Genomic DNA, 15,238 nt, shown 5'->3' on the forward strand with positions numbered 1-15,238 from the left:
TTTATCAGGCTTGACTTTGCTGCCAGACAAGCCTGGCACTAACCCCACACGAGCCTTTCTTCTTTTGGAACTGACGATGAGGAAGCGTAGAGCCCTAATCCTTACACTGTCAGAGCTAAGTTAACTTGCAGTACACATCACTGCAGCCAGCCTTGCATCTCATGCCCCCAATAAAAAGTCATTAAATGGTCAACCGATTCTTCAGAGGTTGAGAGGTTAGTGCAAAGTGCTATTTGTAAGGAATTGACACTGCATTCAGATATTATAAATATTCTAAAAGTGATTGAAAGTATAGGGAGGATGTAAGTAAGTTATAGGCAAATACTCTTGTCATTTTGCAGCAACTTGAGCACACATGGAGTTTGGTATACCGTTGCAAAAACACTCATGAGAATGGCGCAAGACTGGTCTCTGTGTCATTCTGTTCTGCTCTGCATAGGGTCACTATAGGTCAGAATCGACCCAATGGCCTCTAGCGACAACAACAAATTGTTTTTCTTCCAAAAGAGGAATGAACTGTGATTGTCCTTACAGCAGAACCTAGCTCTCCTGACTCTAAGGCCATGGCTCTCTGCCTTGTGAAGCCTGTGGAATTACACGAGGAACTCTAGAAAAGTCTGGGGCCCAGGCAATACCCTCCACTAAGCACATTAAATCTCTGAGGAGAGCACCAGATGATTAAAATTCTCCAGAAGATTCCAGTGCTCGACCAAGGGTAGAGGTGTCGTGTGTGGACCCCCTTCATCGCGAGCAGCAAGAGATGCGAGGGGAATGAATTTCCCTAGTCCAGTGCCAGGTGCAGAATAAAGAGCATGGATGTTGGAGTCAACAGACCTGACTCTCAGTTATTAGCAGGAGGTTTGAACCGAACAAGTCATTCATCCATTCTGTACCCTAACTTGGTAAGTAAATGGAGACTTGCTGTGAAGAGTGAAAGTGAAAGGGCTATGCATGCTAAGTACCTTCTCCAATGCCTGGCAAGAACTGCAGCCTCTCTTGACCCTGGATATTTATTTGGCTTTGGACTCTATATTAACTTTTGGCAAATTAAATGATCTTCACCCTGACACCACCACCAAGAAAGTCTAGCTCACTGAAGTGGCGCAAGGATGGGTGGCACTGGACGCTGCCTAGACACTAGACTGGAGGGAGGGGAGGCAGAACCACATACGAGAACTTTTTTTTTAAGGCTCTGGGGAATAACTTACTTAAGAGACATACAATGATTTTTCACAATTCTCCATCTAAAGAATGTGGCGTGGTCTACTTACCGAGTAGCGTGAGTTTGTTCTCCAACCTCACTGCAGATTCAAACAGTAACTGTTCCCTGTTGTCAATGCTGGTCTCAGCTAGAAAGTGGCTCTTCAGCCACTCGGCATAGTCGGTGTCACTCATCACCTACGGGAGAAAGGAAGGCCTTGGAAGCAGGCTGCATGTTTAGAGATCTTCCCACAACGGATCCACGGCGGTCTAGCAAGTCCTCGACTTTCCTTAGGTATTTCTCTGGAAACACTCGTGCTAGGTTCAGCTCCTTATGCCACCTGGGCACAACTTTATCAGATTTGATTAAGTTGGCAGATGGACCCTATAGCCCAGGAGCTTGGGAAATGGACAGGGCAGTGAACATGGTGAAAGCCTGTCCTTGCTTGGTTCTTACAATCCAGCTTCTTGGGTTATTTACTCAGCACACAGATTAAGGTTGGGAAAGGTTACGATCCTTACACACCCTGCCTTTTTTTATTCTTAGAAATCATTTAATGGGGGCTCTTACAGCTATTGTAACCATCCATCCATCCATTGTGTCAAGCGCACTTGTACATATGTTGCCATCATCATTTTCAAAATATTTTCTTTCTAATGGGGTCCTTGGTATTGTTTTCATATCTTACACCATCCACTGTCTCCCTTCACCCATGTTTCTGTTGTTCATCCCCTTGGGGGGGTGTTATATGTCTATCATTGTGACCAGTTTCCCCTTTCTCCCCCTTGTCCCTGTACTTTCCCCCTATCCTCATGGTATCGCTACTCCCATTATTGTTCCTGAGGGATTTATCTGGCCTGGACTCCATGTGTCGAGAGCTCCTATCTGAACCAGTGTACATGCTTCAGTCTAGCCAGATTTGTAAGGTTGAATTGGGGTCATGATAGTGGGGGGAGGAAGCATTAAAGAACTAGAGAAATTTTGTGTGTTTTGTCAGTGCTATACTGCACCCTGGCTGGTTCTTGTGACACTTCTGTGAAGGGATGTCCCATTGTCTACAGATGGGCTTTGGATCTCCTCTCTGTACATGGATATGATTGGTTTGTCTTGCGTCTTCTGATGCCTGATACCTGATTGTGTCAACACCTCCTTTCACACAGGCGGGTGTGCTTCTTCCATGTGGGCTTTTTTGCTTCCCTGCTAGATGACTGCTTGTTTAAATTTCAAGTCTTTAATATCCCAGGCACTATATCTTGCAATAGATGGGCACCATCAGCTTTCTTCACATTTGCTTATGCATCCATTTTGTCTTCATCGGGTCAGTAAGGTGAGCATCACAGAATGCCAGGTCATTAGAACAAAGTGTTCTTGTGTTGAGGGAGGACTTGAGTAGAGGCCCAATGTCTGTCTGCTACATTGATAGTTAATATGTAAATATATGTAAATGGACCTATATCTCAATGATTCTACATTAATATATTTGCATGTATACATGCCTATATTTATACCTCTATAAATGTCTTTTGCCTCCTAGTTCTTTCCTCTATTTCCTTTTACTTTCCTCCTGTCCCATTATCATTTTTGACCTTTATTTGGCTCTCAGTAATTCCTCTTGGCTACACTGTTGATCAAATTCCACCAGGCGTTCTACATTAAATATCCCCTTATTCTGTGTGAACAACTGCCTATGGTGTATGTACAGATTCCACCTGAGTCTTCTGGGATTCCCATTCTTTGCAATGTCATCTCTAAATTATCTTAGTCTACACAGTTGAATGCCTTTGTGTCTCTAAATACAGGTAAATATCTTTGTAGTATTCTCTGCTTTCAGCCAAGATCTGTCTGATATCAGCAATGATACCCCTTGTTCCATACTCTCTTCCAAACTCAGCCTGCATTTCTGGCAGTTCCCATGCAGTGTACCGCTACAACTGTTTTATAATTATCTTCAGCAAAATCTGATTTGCATGTGGTATTATTGATAATGTTCCATAATTTCTACATCCTGTGGGATCATCTTTCTTTGGAATGAGCGTGAGTCTGTATCTCCTCCAGTCAGTGAGGGCCCTGGTGGTGTAGTGGGTTATACAGCACCTCAGGAGAAAGGCGCCCTTACTCCCATAAAGAGTTACAGTCGTGGACAGGTCTACCCCGTCCCACAGGGTCACTATGAGTTGGAATTGACTCCCTGTCAGTGAGCCTTTTTGACTTTCCAGTTGGTTGCTCAGATAATTGTTTTAGCAATTTACAAATTTCTTGACATAGATGAGTGAGAACTTGCTTGCACGAGACATGTCAACTGGTATTTTGTCAATTCCCAGAGCGTATGTTCTCCCTTCAGGACAGCAGGGCGTTCTTTCCTCATTCCCATCAGCTCTTGATCACACGCTCTCTCTTACAATGGTTGCACAATGACCAGTTCTTTTTGGCACATTAACTTTGAATATTCAATCTTCTTTTCATACTTTATTCATTGTTCAATAGTTTTCCCATTGTTTCCTTCAATACTGCCACTTGAGGTTTGATTCCCCCCCCCCTTGTTTATTTCTTGGAGAAATGCCAAGATCGCTATTTGTTTTGTGTTCCCTAAGTCCAGGTCTTTGCACATTACACTACCATACTTAGCTCGTCTTCCGGGGCTGACACTTGGCATCTTCCGTCGAGCTCGTTGACTCCATCATTCCTTTCCCCTCAGCTACTCTATGTCCTAGAGAAAGTCCCCAGTCTCACCTGACATTCACTTTGGTCTTTTCTTTGATTCTTTCCTTTTTAATGACCTTCTTACTGTCTCCATTATGATGTCCTTGAGATCACACTACAAGTCTGCTGACCTCTGGTTACTGATATGTATGAATCCATTCGATTCTTGAAATGTTCTCTAGATCCAAGTAGGATCTACCCAAGTCTGAATCTTGGTTCTCATGGACTTGTTTTTAATTTTCTTCAACTTCAAATTGGACTTGAATATTAGCAATTGATTGTCTACACTGCAGCCACGCCCTACCCTTGATAACACTGTGACACAGTGTGACACTGTATTGTCTGTTTCTACTGATGTATTGGATTTGATTCTTGTCTATTCCATGTGGTGAGGTCCATGTGGACTGTGTTGTTGTTTATATTTGCGGGGGGGGGGAGGGATTTCAAATGAATAGATCCTTGGTCTTAAAATTTTTAATATGCAATTTCTAGAATATCATCCCTTCAAAATGCTAATAATAACAATGATGCCATTACAAACTGTCTCCCCTTTATGACATAAATGGGACAAAGAACACTTGGTCCTTAGGAAAGACAATGCGACATAAACAGTGCTGAGACACTGTTATAGTACTTTTACCTGGATTCACAGGCAAGGACTCTCATGGGCACCTAGCAAAAATAAATCAAGACTTTTTCCAAACCAGTTTCTGATTTCACATTTCCAGAGTACATTGAATGTTATGAGTAGGCGGCCGATATTCCTCTATCTCTATCTAAGAGAGTAGGATGGAGGAATTTTTGTTCAAAGCCAAACTGCTGCTCACATATGCAAGCACTAGCAGATACGAATCATACAAGAACTCGGAGACTAGAATCTTTTTTCACCCTCTGGCCCACACATTTTGAAGAAGACAAGCTTCCCCCACCCCCAACATATGTAAGGTATCGAACAAAGGACGTTCCCAGGGCCCAGAGGAGGGTTGGAGAGAGCCCCCTTTCCTGGTAGAACATTGGAGCATGGCCAAGCAGGTGAAAGAAGCAAAATGATGGTGAATCAGTGTCCTCACCTTCTTAGCTATACATAAAGTGCGCAGGCCTCGTTTGGCATAGTCATCCAAGTGTTTCTGGGTTTTCTCTCGTACTGTCCTCTGTTCCTTTTCCAAACTGGCCCCATCTGAAATAATGAATGGCACACCAGTACCCCAGCAAGCTGTACTCTTACAGACCTAACTTCAACAGAAACAGTCATTGAAACCACAACAAGGAAACGAGCATTTGGATTTGTACCACGAATATGCCCCTGTAAAAGTGACAGCTCCCCTCCACCCCCTCAGAATAATCTTTTCCTTTCTGTGTTCTTGTCAAGAGAAAATCATCCAGAACTTAATGCACACACAGTTTGCACACCGTCCGTAACAAACAACAAAAGTAATGTTTGCTGTCACCGACTGAGCACTTACTACTTGCTAGGCAATTGGTCAAAGACTCGACACACCTTCCATTGAAATCTCTCATGTAAAGTGCCCAAGAACCTATGAATGAGGTCATAAAACCTCCGCTGTATAGAAAAGGAATCAGGCACAGAACAGTTAGGCAGCTTCATTAAGACTCAACTAATGACAGGGGCCAGATTTGAACCGCACTCTGGCCATCCCCAAAGTTTACATGCTTTGCCACCAAGCACTTCTGCAGCTAACATGAACTGGTCCCCAAATGCTTTGTCTTTATAAAACCACTTGGCCTTGTCCTCTCAGAGCCCTTTCCATCCCTGCCATCTCCGCTCTGAGTGTACCTACCTGGGGTGGCCCCAGAGAGTAACTCCATAATTACCGAATCGGCACCCTTCGTATAGACCACAACCTGGTTGGAAAGGGGGTGCCGGACCACGACAGACATCCTTTTCCTTACTGAGTCGAAGGGCAGGATATGGAGGAGTTGAAATGTCAATGGCCCCAAAGCAGCGAAGTCCACCACGACTTGCTCTGGAGTCCTGGACTGTAAAGTGCACTGGTAAGCTCGGGCCGCGTACACTAAGGCCGCTTCGTCTGGGCTCTCGGCTTCATAGCACAGGTCCAAGGCCAAGGGATGTCCGGGGAGGGAGTCCACCTTGCCTTCGGTGACGCCCGCGTCACTGGTGGTTTGTTTCTCCGTTTCTTCCAGGGAAGCTGAGTGACTAGCACCCGGGGGACTCTCGCTCATCTGGGAGCCTTCTTCCTCCACAGGCGACGCCAGTTTCATTCGCCCAAAGAAAGAGACTCTGTTCACAAAGGCATTTGGGATGACAGAAGATGGTTCCCGCGCACTGGCGAGAGACGGCGAACTTGATCTTCGGACAGACAATCGCTGGAAGAGGTTTTTAATCTCTTCCAAGGACTTGATGGGCATTCCACTCAGGGATGAGAGTCCTATCTAGGAAAGAGGATGCAGAAAGTCTCAAAAAGACAACCCAAAGCAGCTTATAACAACTTTAAAGTCAAACGGGGGAAAAAGTTCGATCACAAAATAATTACAATAGTTACATAAAAATTATAAAAATAAAAGAAATTTTGAAAAAAAAGATTTGTTAATGTCAGTGGTATTATAATTTTCATCAAATGTTTAGGGAGGAAATGATAGGAACTTTCAAAACTATGGGATATAAAATAATAAGACCATTTGACCCAAAGGGAATGGGAAAAATAATTTTTCCTTAAGAAATATGCTGGTCTGGGTATTTTAGAGAAACAAATCCACAGAAACTCATATGTATAAGAGAGAGTTTTATATAAAGGGTAAATGCACATCAAGAAAACATCCCAACCCAGTGCTGCCCAAGCCCACAAGTCCAACATTAGCCCATATGTCCGACAACAATCCACAGTGTCCTCCTCCATCTCACAAAACATATGCAATGATGCTGACTGCAGGAGGAAAGCCGAATCAGTGAATGTGTAAACATCTCAGCACTGGTAGGGGTCTCCACATGGCTGCTCCAGCACCCAGGGCTGCATTGGGGTAGGTCCATGCAGATTCTCCTTGGGGATATCTTGCAGGAAATGAGCCTTGCCAGGTGAAGAAGGGAATTGGCTAAGGCAGCTGCACCCTGGTCTGACCATCAGAAAGCAAGAGACCTGAGAACTAGAAAGGCAAGGCTAACCGAGCCATTTATCTCCCCGCCCTTCAATTAATCCTACATGTGTTTATTGGCCAGGCTGGCACAATAAACTTTAACTACCTCAGGAAATAATCTTAAAATTTGGAAAGTCTATAATGCGTATTGTGTATCTCCTAGGGATAATTTTGAAATCATGAGCAAATTAGGTATGCAACAGAAGCAAAATTGAAACCTCTTCTTCATGCACATATATTTTTCAGCACTGTGTATGAGAGGGTCCCCTCCCCCCCCAAAAAAAGGAAAAATGCTCCACTGGACGCGGCTTTCAAAGCACGAATTTTTCCCACTAGGTGAGCATCAAACAACTTGCTCTGAGTTAGTGCACCTAATGGTATTGTCTGGGAAGTTTCTCTGTGATCACAGGTGAATATTTTTGTGAAAGTAGTTTTGCTCGAACCTCATTTTTTTGGGATGGCTGATTAAAGAGAACAGTGTATGGCTGTCAAGTTTTATTGCCTACTTGGGAAAAATGCTGAAGTTCTTGTGATGGTGAGCATAGCTTGAAAGGACAGCATCATGGGAAAAACTCAAGTGTATGAGTGGCTTTCTTGTTTCAAAAAAGGTGAAAAGTCGATTGATGGCAAACCTCGTTCTGGACATCCATCAATTTCCCAAATATGGATGAAAATGTCGACTTATGGCGCATTTGATGTTCATTCTACCAGGTCAGACTGTTAATCAAACTTTCTAGTTAGAGGTTCTGAAAAGATTGCACAACAGTGTGCAACTCAAAAGGCCTGATTTGTGGCAGGTGGGGGACTTGTTTTGCCACCAGGACAATGCACCTGTTCATACAGCCATCTCAGTGAGCCAGTTTTCGACAATAAACAGCATGCCCCTCTTGCCTCACACACCTTACTCACTTGACCCCACTCTGTGACTTCTTTTTGTTTCCAAGAATTGAAGAGAGACATGAAAGGACAGTGATTTGAGACGTAGAAGAGGTGAAGACTAAAAAGAGGGAGGTACTGGCAGCCATCCAAACATGTGGGTTTGAAAAATGTTTCCAAGAATGGAATCACAGATTTGACGAATGTATTAAGCATAACAGAGAGTACTTTGAAATGTTATAAGGTTGTTTTGTAAATAAAAAATTAGATACATAGCTTTGACAAAAAATCTGGTTTTCTTTGGATACCCCCTCGTATGTAATAGTATTTATCTTTATTGTCCGTAACTCTTGCCCACCTTCCGAGTCTTCTTGTTCTTTAGTGACATTTTTGGTCACCTCCTTATGATCTTACTTTCACCCAAAGTAATATTAACAGAGGTCTATTATCTAGCTAAAGATTTTTCCCTCCCTTTCCCGCCGATCTCCGAGGACCATCAAGCATGTACATACATATTTATGTGACCCCTTCCTTAGTGCTTTATCATGTAGACTCATAATATTGGTCCTCTGTGATTGATTTGCTGTACTCAGCATAGTGGCCGCTGATCTCATCCATATCATGATGTGTTTTGTGAATTCTTGAATAGTGCATGATATTTACTAATATTATATATTTTAAAATAAAGTTTAGAAGACTATTGGCAATATTGAAAAGGCTATGAAAATAGTATTGAGTAGTAATTTGATAAACACACAAAATGGCACGTCGAGCTTTAGGTGGCCCATACAAAATGTATGTAAATGACCTTGCCTAATTCGAGTGCACAGCTGGGAGGCAGTATCCTGTGAACAGGTGCCCGTTTGTCACTCTAGATTTATGTGACTTTGCGTCTGAGAATAGGAATCGACCTGCACACAGATCCTAAGAGGCCCATCAGGAAAAATACCATGTAGACTAAGGAAACTTCATCAGGGCAAAAACAATGATGCAATCTTGTATGTATCATTCACACCTAACTATTGTCCACTGTCAGAGTTATTGCTCTTATTGTATCAAATTAGTTCTGTGATTTTACATCTAATATCTATTCCACTTATGTGTAAATGAACCCTGGACAGGAGAGAAATATGTATTTTACAAGGATAAATAGACCAAAAAATCAATAAAGTAATCTTAAAATGAATTTTTATGATACTTTATGAAGAATATGTATTCTCCCTACTGCTTCTTTATCTCCATACTCTACAGTTTCTTGAAACTTAAAGTGTCAAAATAGAATGCTATTTTGTAGGAAATATATTTATAGTTTACCACCACAGATTGTGTTAGTTGTCCAGCAATTGAATCTTGAAGGAAACATTTCAAACAGGCAAAAAGAACAAATACGTAGAAAGATTCTATGAGATAACATGAGTAGAAAGTAAATGAAATGGCTAACAAGATATATTTCCCTTCTCATTGCCTGCATTCTACATAAGATTGTGTGTTTTTTTTAAAGAAGACCAATAAGCTAATGTAGTTCAGAGAAGAGTTATGAGTATCATAATGTGAAAGTGGATTTCTATCTTTATCAAACTTTTTCTTGTTCATAACCTGATTTGTTCTAAGTGTTAACTTTTATTAGTGATTTTACTTAAGATTTAATACTAATTGCCAAAGAATCATTGACTTCATCCTAAAAATTCCCACTCAAAATGGTCCAAGGAGTTATAAAATAGTTTTCTCCTAATAGTAATTTCAGAATGAGTATTATTTTGAAGGACTCATGCTGATTGATTTTCAAATTGATTTCCATCTTGGAAAAGATGGGTGAGATGCAATCTCAGGTGAGCTTTCTGCATTCCAGGTGAATTCTGATTGGCTGCTAATTCGCTATCTTCCTGTTAGTATTTTGAGATGTCACAAAGCTTAGACTTTCATATGCCTACACAGATTTTGTTTTCAGACAATAGAAATTGCACTGAAGAAAGGAAACGGATTCCTTAAACAAAAGAGATGACTGTATGGGAATGAATGCTGGGGTGGGGGTGGGGAGATTGACTAGTAGTTTATTCTTTACATATCCATCTGTCCTTGGGGTCTTCAAGTGCGGCTCCAGGACCGCTTGCAAACACCAAACTCTCAAACTGCTCGAGTTCCTCAGATGAAATGATTTTGTATTTTCATAACTTACTCATCTCCTCCTATATACTTCACATCAGCTCTGGGCTATTTATAATATTACTGCTATCCTCCTATTATACTTTACATCAGCTCTGGACTATTTATAATGTTTAATACAATGCACAAGGGGCCCTGTGGTGTCATGGGTTACACATTGGGTTGCTAACCAAAAGATCAGCAGTTCAAAACCGCTAGCTGCTCCTTGGCAGAAGGATGATGCTTTCTACTCCTGTCAAGATGTACAGTCTCTGAAACCCACAAGGGCAGTTCTACTCTGTCCTACAGGGTCACTGTGAGTCAGAATCTACATTATGGCAATGAGTGAGCGGGTGAACACAATGTAAATGTGGTGTAGATAATGTTTTAAGCTTCTTCTTAGTGTTTGAAAGACTGCATTGATCCTTTAATTGCTTTTTAGGAGCCCCTCCACATCCCCCTCCTCCCGGCTCCCCAGCCCCGCCAACATATTCTCAATTCATGGTGGGCTGAACCCATGGGTGCAGAAGTCATGGATATGGAGGACCAACTTTAATCACTTTTCAAAGAGCAACTTTATAGTTAAATCCTTCTACAATTACAATTTCCCATTAAATGCAGCTTCATTGGAAGCAGTGAATTTTTTGTGCTAACGTTGACCGCCTTTGAAGTTGCCAAAAGAAAATGATCTCGTGGAAATTAAAACTTAATTGGGCTGTGCTGCAAGCTGCATTTTGAGTGTATATGTCAAAGGGCGAGATATTCATACACGAGGAAGCTACCACAGCGAGTAGTAAATCAGCAGTCTCTAAAGCAAGTTTTTCTTCTTATTTAGAAACGAACTTCCCGTGAATGCAAAGGTACAAATATGCTTTGCAAAGCTAGCTTTGTTGGAACTGCAGAACCTTGGTACTATTATAGGTGTACCGCACTCCAGATTGATTGGGTGAAAACAGACCTAATGGCTATCTGATAAATGAATTATCTAAAAGAAACCCACGCATTACCTTTTGCTTGATAGAGAGTACAATGTTGTCGGGACTCAGAGGCCACAAAGAAATCTCCAATTTGTATGAAAACGGAAGTAAAATGAACAAAGCTGCCCTCCACAAGGCTCCTTTCACCAACTATCCTCACCGAGGCAAATAGCATCACAGCGCTGAACCAGACTTCCTGAGCTCAGGTTGCACTTGCTTAAGTTCAAGAAACTAGTAAGGCGACCATGGGCAAGACGCACAACCTCCTCTGTGTTGGAGACAGCAGGGCAAGAGCATCTTTGCTGATGTAAAGTTACTTGGTTAGCCCTGCTGTCCATAGTCTACGTAACTCCCTCCAGATGACGGGGTGGGAGCGTCCAAATAGGGTGTATGGGACTAACTTGAGGGGACTGGTCAGTTTTCCCACTCTGCTGGGTATAAAATGAGCCATCTCAGAAGCAAGACTGCCACGAATAAAGAGCCTGGAGAGTGAATTACTACAGGGTGAAACATCAGTGGCAACATCCTGGGACGGAGCTAGTGCAGGGAATGAGTGAACCTGAGTCTCATTATGTAGGAGACTGGCTTGCAGAGTTTCCTCGGGGCATTGATCGGCGCCACACGAGATTTCTAACACTTGCAGGACAGAGGCCAAGGACCATGTGGCTGAAAAGAAGCACTGAGATTGTTTCCTGATCCTCGCTTAAAACCTGCTAACTTCCCTAAGAGACCCCCATAATTATGAGTATTGTGTGTGAATTCTATGTGGCCAATGAACCGAATGCTCAAACCAATCAAAGAAAGAGAGTCCCAAGGGAAGGATGATTGCTGTCATAGAGGGGAAACAGAGGTTGAAGGGTAGAGGCAGGTCTGACCTTTCCCTAGTGGCAGCCGGCTCGGGGCTGCTATGGGGTTGGGTTCTCCTCATGTAGCTGGAGGAGCTCAGACATGACTTCCATGGCATTTCTTCAGAATTTAACCCACAGGATTGTTCAGAGGATAAAAGATGCTAGTTTAGGTAAGGCCTTTCGAATGTTCTAATAAATGATGAGTAAACATTTGTTGCTATTATTTTATTATTATTACCCATAGCAAAGCCCAAAGTTTCCATCTGGAAGTCATTCCTTGCTTCCATTAGAGATGTTACCTTTTGCCGCGGTTGGTTCGGCGCAGAGACCACCACTGTGTTGCAAAGGGCCAATGCAATGAAGAAGTCCATGATGCACAAAGTCTCCCAGGATGGACTGTGGGCAGGCCCATCTGACTGGTGGGGAAAGTGTGGCGTGATCTGACGAAACTTGTCTAAAAGCCTTGTGTCTGGTACCACATCTGTCTCCTGAAGATCCAATAAAATGGTGTTAGCCTCAGGATTTAAAATTCGGAATTTTAAATCACTCTGAGAAGTAGCTTTTATCATTAGAATCTATGAAACATGAGCAGTATACCTCATGTTTCGTAAAAAAAAAAATCAGGTGAATAGTGTCAGAGGAAGTGAGAATAGAGAAATAAGAAAGCTATCATATAAAGTGGGAAACCCAGAAATATAATTAGCCACCTTAATGAAGGCTAACTCGACTATTATCCTCAAACTAAATAGGAGCTAGGAACAGTACCTTACACTAAAGTCTAGTTGCACATGGGTCTTTTTCCTTTTGTCAATGTCAACGTCAGAGATATACAATGTCAGAGAACTATCTGATTGTGCCCAGCAGCCTACCTTGCCCATGGAAGAGTCAACAGCAATTGAGGAATGCCAGCTCACATTAGTGTGATAGCATTCTTTGTAGCCCATATTATTTGAACCAAATCGTTTGTGTCTTAATTTTTCATTATTATAGAACTCAATGCCCTCAAATAAAAAGTGGGTAACAGATTTAATTAGCAATTTCCCAGTAATGGCCTATAAGACATTACAATACTCATTCTTTCAAAAGAGATTTCTGATCATCAAATACATGTGGCAACGAGGTCTGCACTAGCCTCTTAAAGATTCTTAGCCCTAAAATGTTCTGTGATGAAATGTAAACAAACACACCCAAACTCCTCCACTTTGTTTAGCACGAACTTCCCACACTCTTTTGGGAAAACTAGAAAGAGGAGCTTTCTCCTCCAGTTAGCCTGGAAACCCGCAGAAGCAGCTCCACTCTGTCCTCCAGCGTCACTATAATTTGAGACTGACATGAGGACAGAGATTTGTTGATTCTTCAGTTTCGGCAAAAGAACCTCATAGTGCAAGTCTGCTCTTAATCTAGCAACCGAGAATCAACAATGGCTTTAGAAAATTTCAAGCCCAGTCAAAGAAGGGTAAGCAGCAGCCCGGCACCAGGTTTCTACAACAGCACTGCTTGATTTTAGTGGACTCCTGGATGTGAGGGGCCTGCAAAATTCATTGGTTTCAGGAAAGCTGGGGGAGTTATGGAGGGAAAAATAAAATATGTAGCCAGGTGGCCTTGTATTTTGCATTTAGGAGTTTGGTGAATGGAAACAAAAGCTTAATAAGCAAAGAGCATGTGCTAAAATTTACGTGGACTTGGGGTCAAGTCCTAGCATCACTGTGGATCGCTTGGTGACCGACCTCAGACCATTGACTGAACTTCCCTTTCTCCCTCCATATAGTGGTCAAAGGAACATCAGCAGGGTGGCTGTAGAAAACACACAAGATGCTGAGAGAGATGAGATCGGGCAGCAGCTCCACAAATAACTTAATGTTTCTTTTCCAGACCCCATAACTTCTCAAGTAACAATCTCACCTTCAAGCATACTACCAGCTGTACATTGGTAACATCTGGTTAAAAGCTTCCAATTATCTATGGTAATTGTATGGAAATACACCAATTTCTTCTGCTGCCTCATGATATTTGACCTGGCAGCATTTGAATCTTGTCTCAATGGATGGATTTCATAGCTACTCATCTGAGGGCCCACCACTTGTCTGCCAGTGGGTTGTACTGTGGTGGCTTGTGTGTTGCTGTGATGCTGGAAGCTTTGTCTTGCTGCACAAGACCTCTTTAGAGTATTGAAAAGCAAGAACATTCCTGGGAGGATGAAGGTGCGCCTGACCCAAGCCATGATATTTTCCATTGCCTCATGTGCATGTGAAAGTTGGGCACTGAATAAGGAAGACCACAGAAGAACTGATGAATTTGAATGGTGGTACTGACAAGAATATTGAAAGTTCCATGGACTACCAAGAGGACAAACAAATTTGTCTGGAAGAACTACAGCTAGAGTGTTCCTTCAAGACAAGGATGGCAAGACTCTGTCTGCTCTACTTTGGACACACTGTCCGGAGAGACAAGTCCCTGGCAAAGGACACCATGCTTGGTAAAGGAGAGGGGAAGCAGCAAAGAGGAAGGCCATCGACAAGATGGGTTGACCCAGTAGCTGCCACAGTGGGCTCAAAGCATAGGGACAATACTGAGGGTGGCACAGGGAGGGGCAGTGTTTTGGTTTGTTGTACGTAGGGTCACATTACAGCAGATTATCACACCCAGCCGAGAAGCCAAGTCCTGTGGGAGGAACAGTTGGTATAGAATAAAGGAAGATGGAGAGTGGAGGCATCTCTGATCTCTGCCGTGTGGCAATTGGCTTTGCATGGTTTGGGTTTACATGCTCCTTCAGACTGAAGCTGCTGGCAGGCAGATGGGTCTCCCAAGCTGGTTTTTCACTTAGTCTGAAAGTCCTGCCGAAATATATTCCACATGCTAACAACATGCAAGCCTCCACTGAGGGGTGACTGCATATAAGCTACATGGAGCAGATATGGAACCCAGGTCTCCTACATGGAAGGCTAGAGTGTCCCCACTGAACAGCCCCACTGCCCCCCAACCCTCTATAAATGGGTGTAGCTTTGGAAAACATAGAACATCACCATAAGCCCCTATTGAATCCATAGAACCAGAATGAACACACGCCATTTCAGGAGAGGACAAAAGAAAAGTTGGATGGAGACAAGGAGGTCTTTAAGCAACTTCATTCAACAACCTCAAAGTATATGTTATTGAGAGTAGATGGGCCCGACAGTGTGCTGGCGGTTGTGTATCACAGACTACACCCTTGTAGTCACGAAGCTACCGGTGTCAGGTCTGAGGCAGAAACAAAGACACCGGAGGGAAGAACGTGTCAAGAAGAACCCCCGGAGTAGGGAGTGTCTGAGGGAAGTCCTTTCAGCAGAGGGGATTGTGTTAGACAGGATTCTCTAGAGAGACAAAACCAGATTGAGATTGCTAGT

The 15,238-nt window shown here is 42.8% G+C and overlaps 1 protein-coding gene across 1 annotated transcript in view; it reads right to left on the reverse strand.

Annotated features, from left to right (window-relative positions):
* The window catches only part of ATP10D (ATPase phospholipid transporting 10D (putative)), a 130,649-nt gene that overhangs the window by 33,655 nt on the left and 81,756 nt on the right, over positions 1 to 15,238 (reverse strand). The window contains exons 11-14 of the mRNA XM_075544373.1: positions 12,155 to 12,343; positions 5,701 to 6,313; positions 4,972 to 5,078; positions 1,272 to 1,398 (exon numbers count right to left, since the gene is read on the reverse strand). Coding sequence (XP_075400488.1) covers positions 1,272 to 1,398; positions 4,972 to 5,078; positions 5,701 to 6,313; positions 12,155 to 12,343 — 1,036 coding nt within the window. The remainder of the gene's footprint in view (positions 1 to 1,271; positions 1,399 to 4,971; positions 5,079 to 5,700; positions 6,314 to 12,154; positions 12,344 to 15,238) is intronic.

Source organism: Tenrec ecaudatus, chromosome 3 (assembly GCF_050624435.1).
Source record: "Tenrec ecaudatus isolate mTenEca1 chromosome 3, mTenEca1.hap1, whole genome shotgun sequence".
In the NCBI taxonomy this organism is placed as follows: domain Eukaryota; kingdom Metazoa; phylum Chordata; class Mammalia; order Afrosoricida; family Tenrecidae; genus Tenrec; species Tenrec ecaudatus.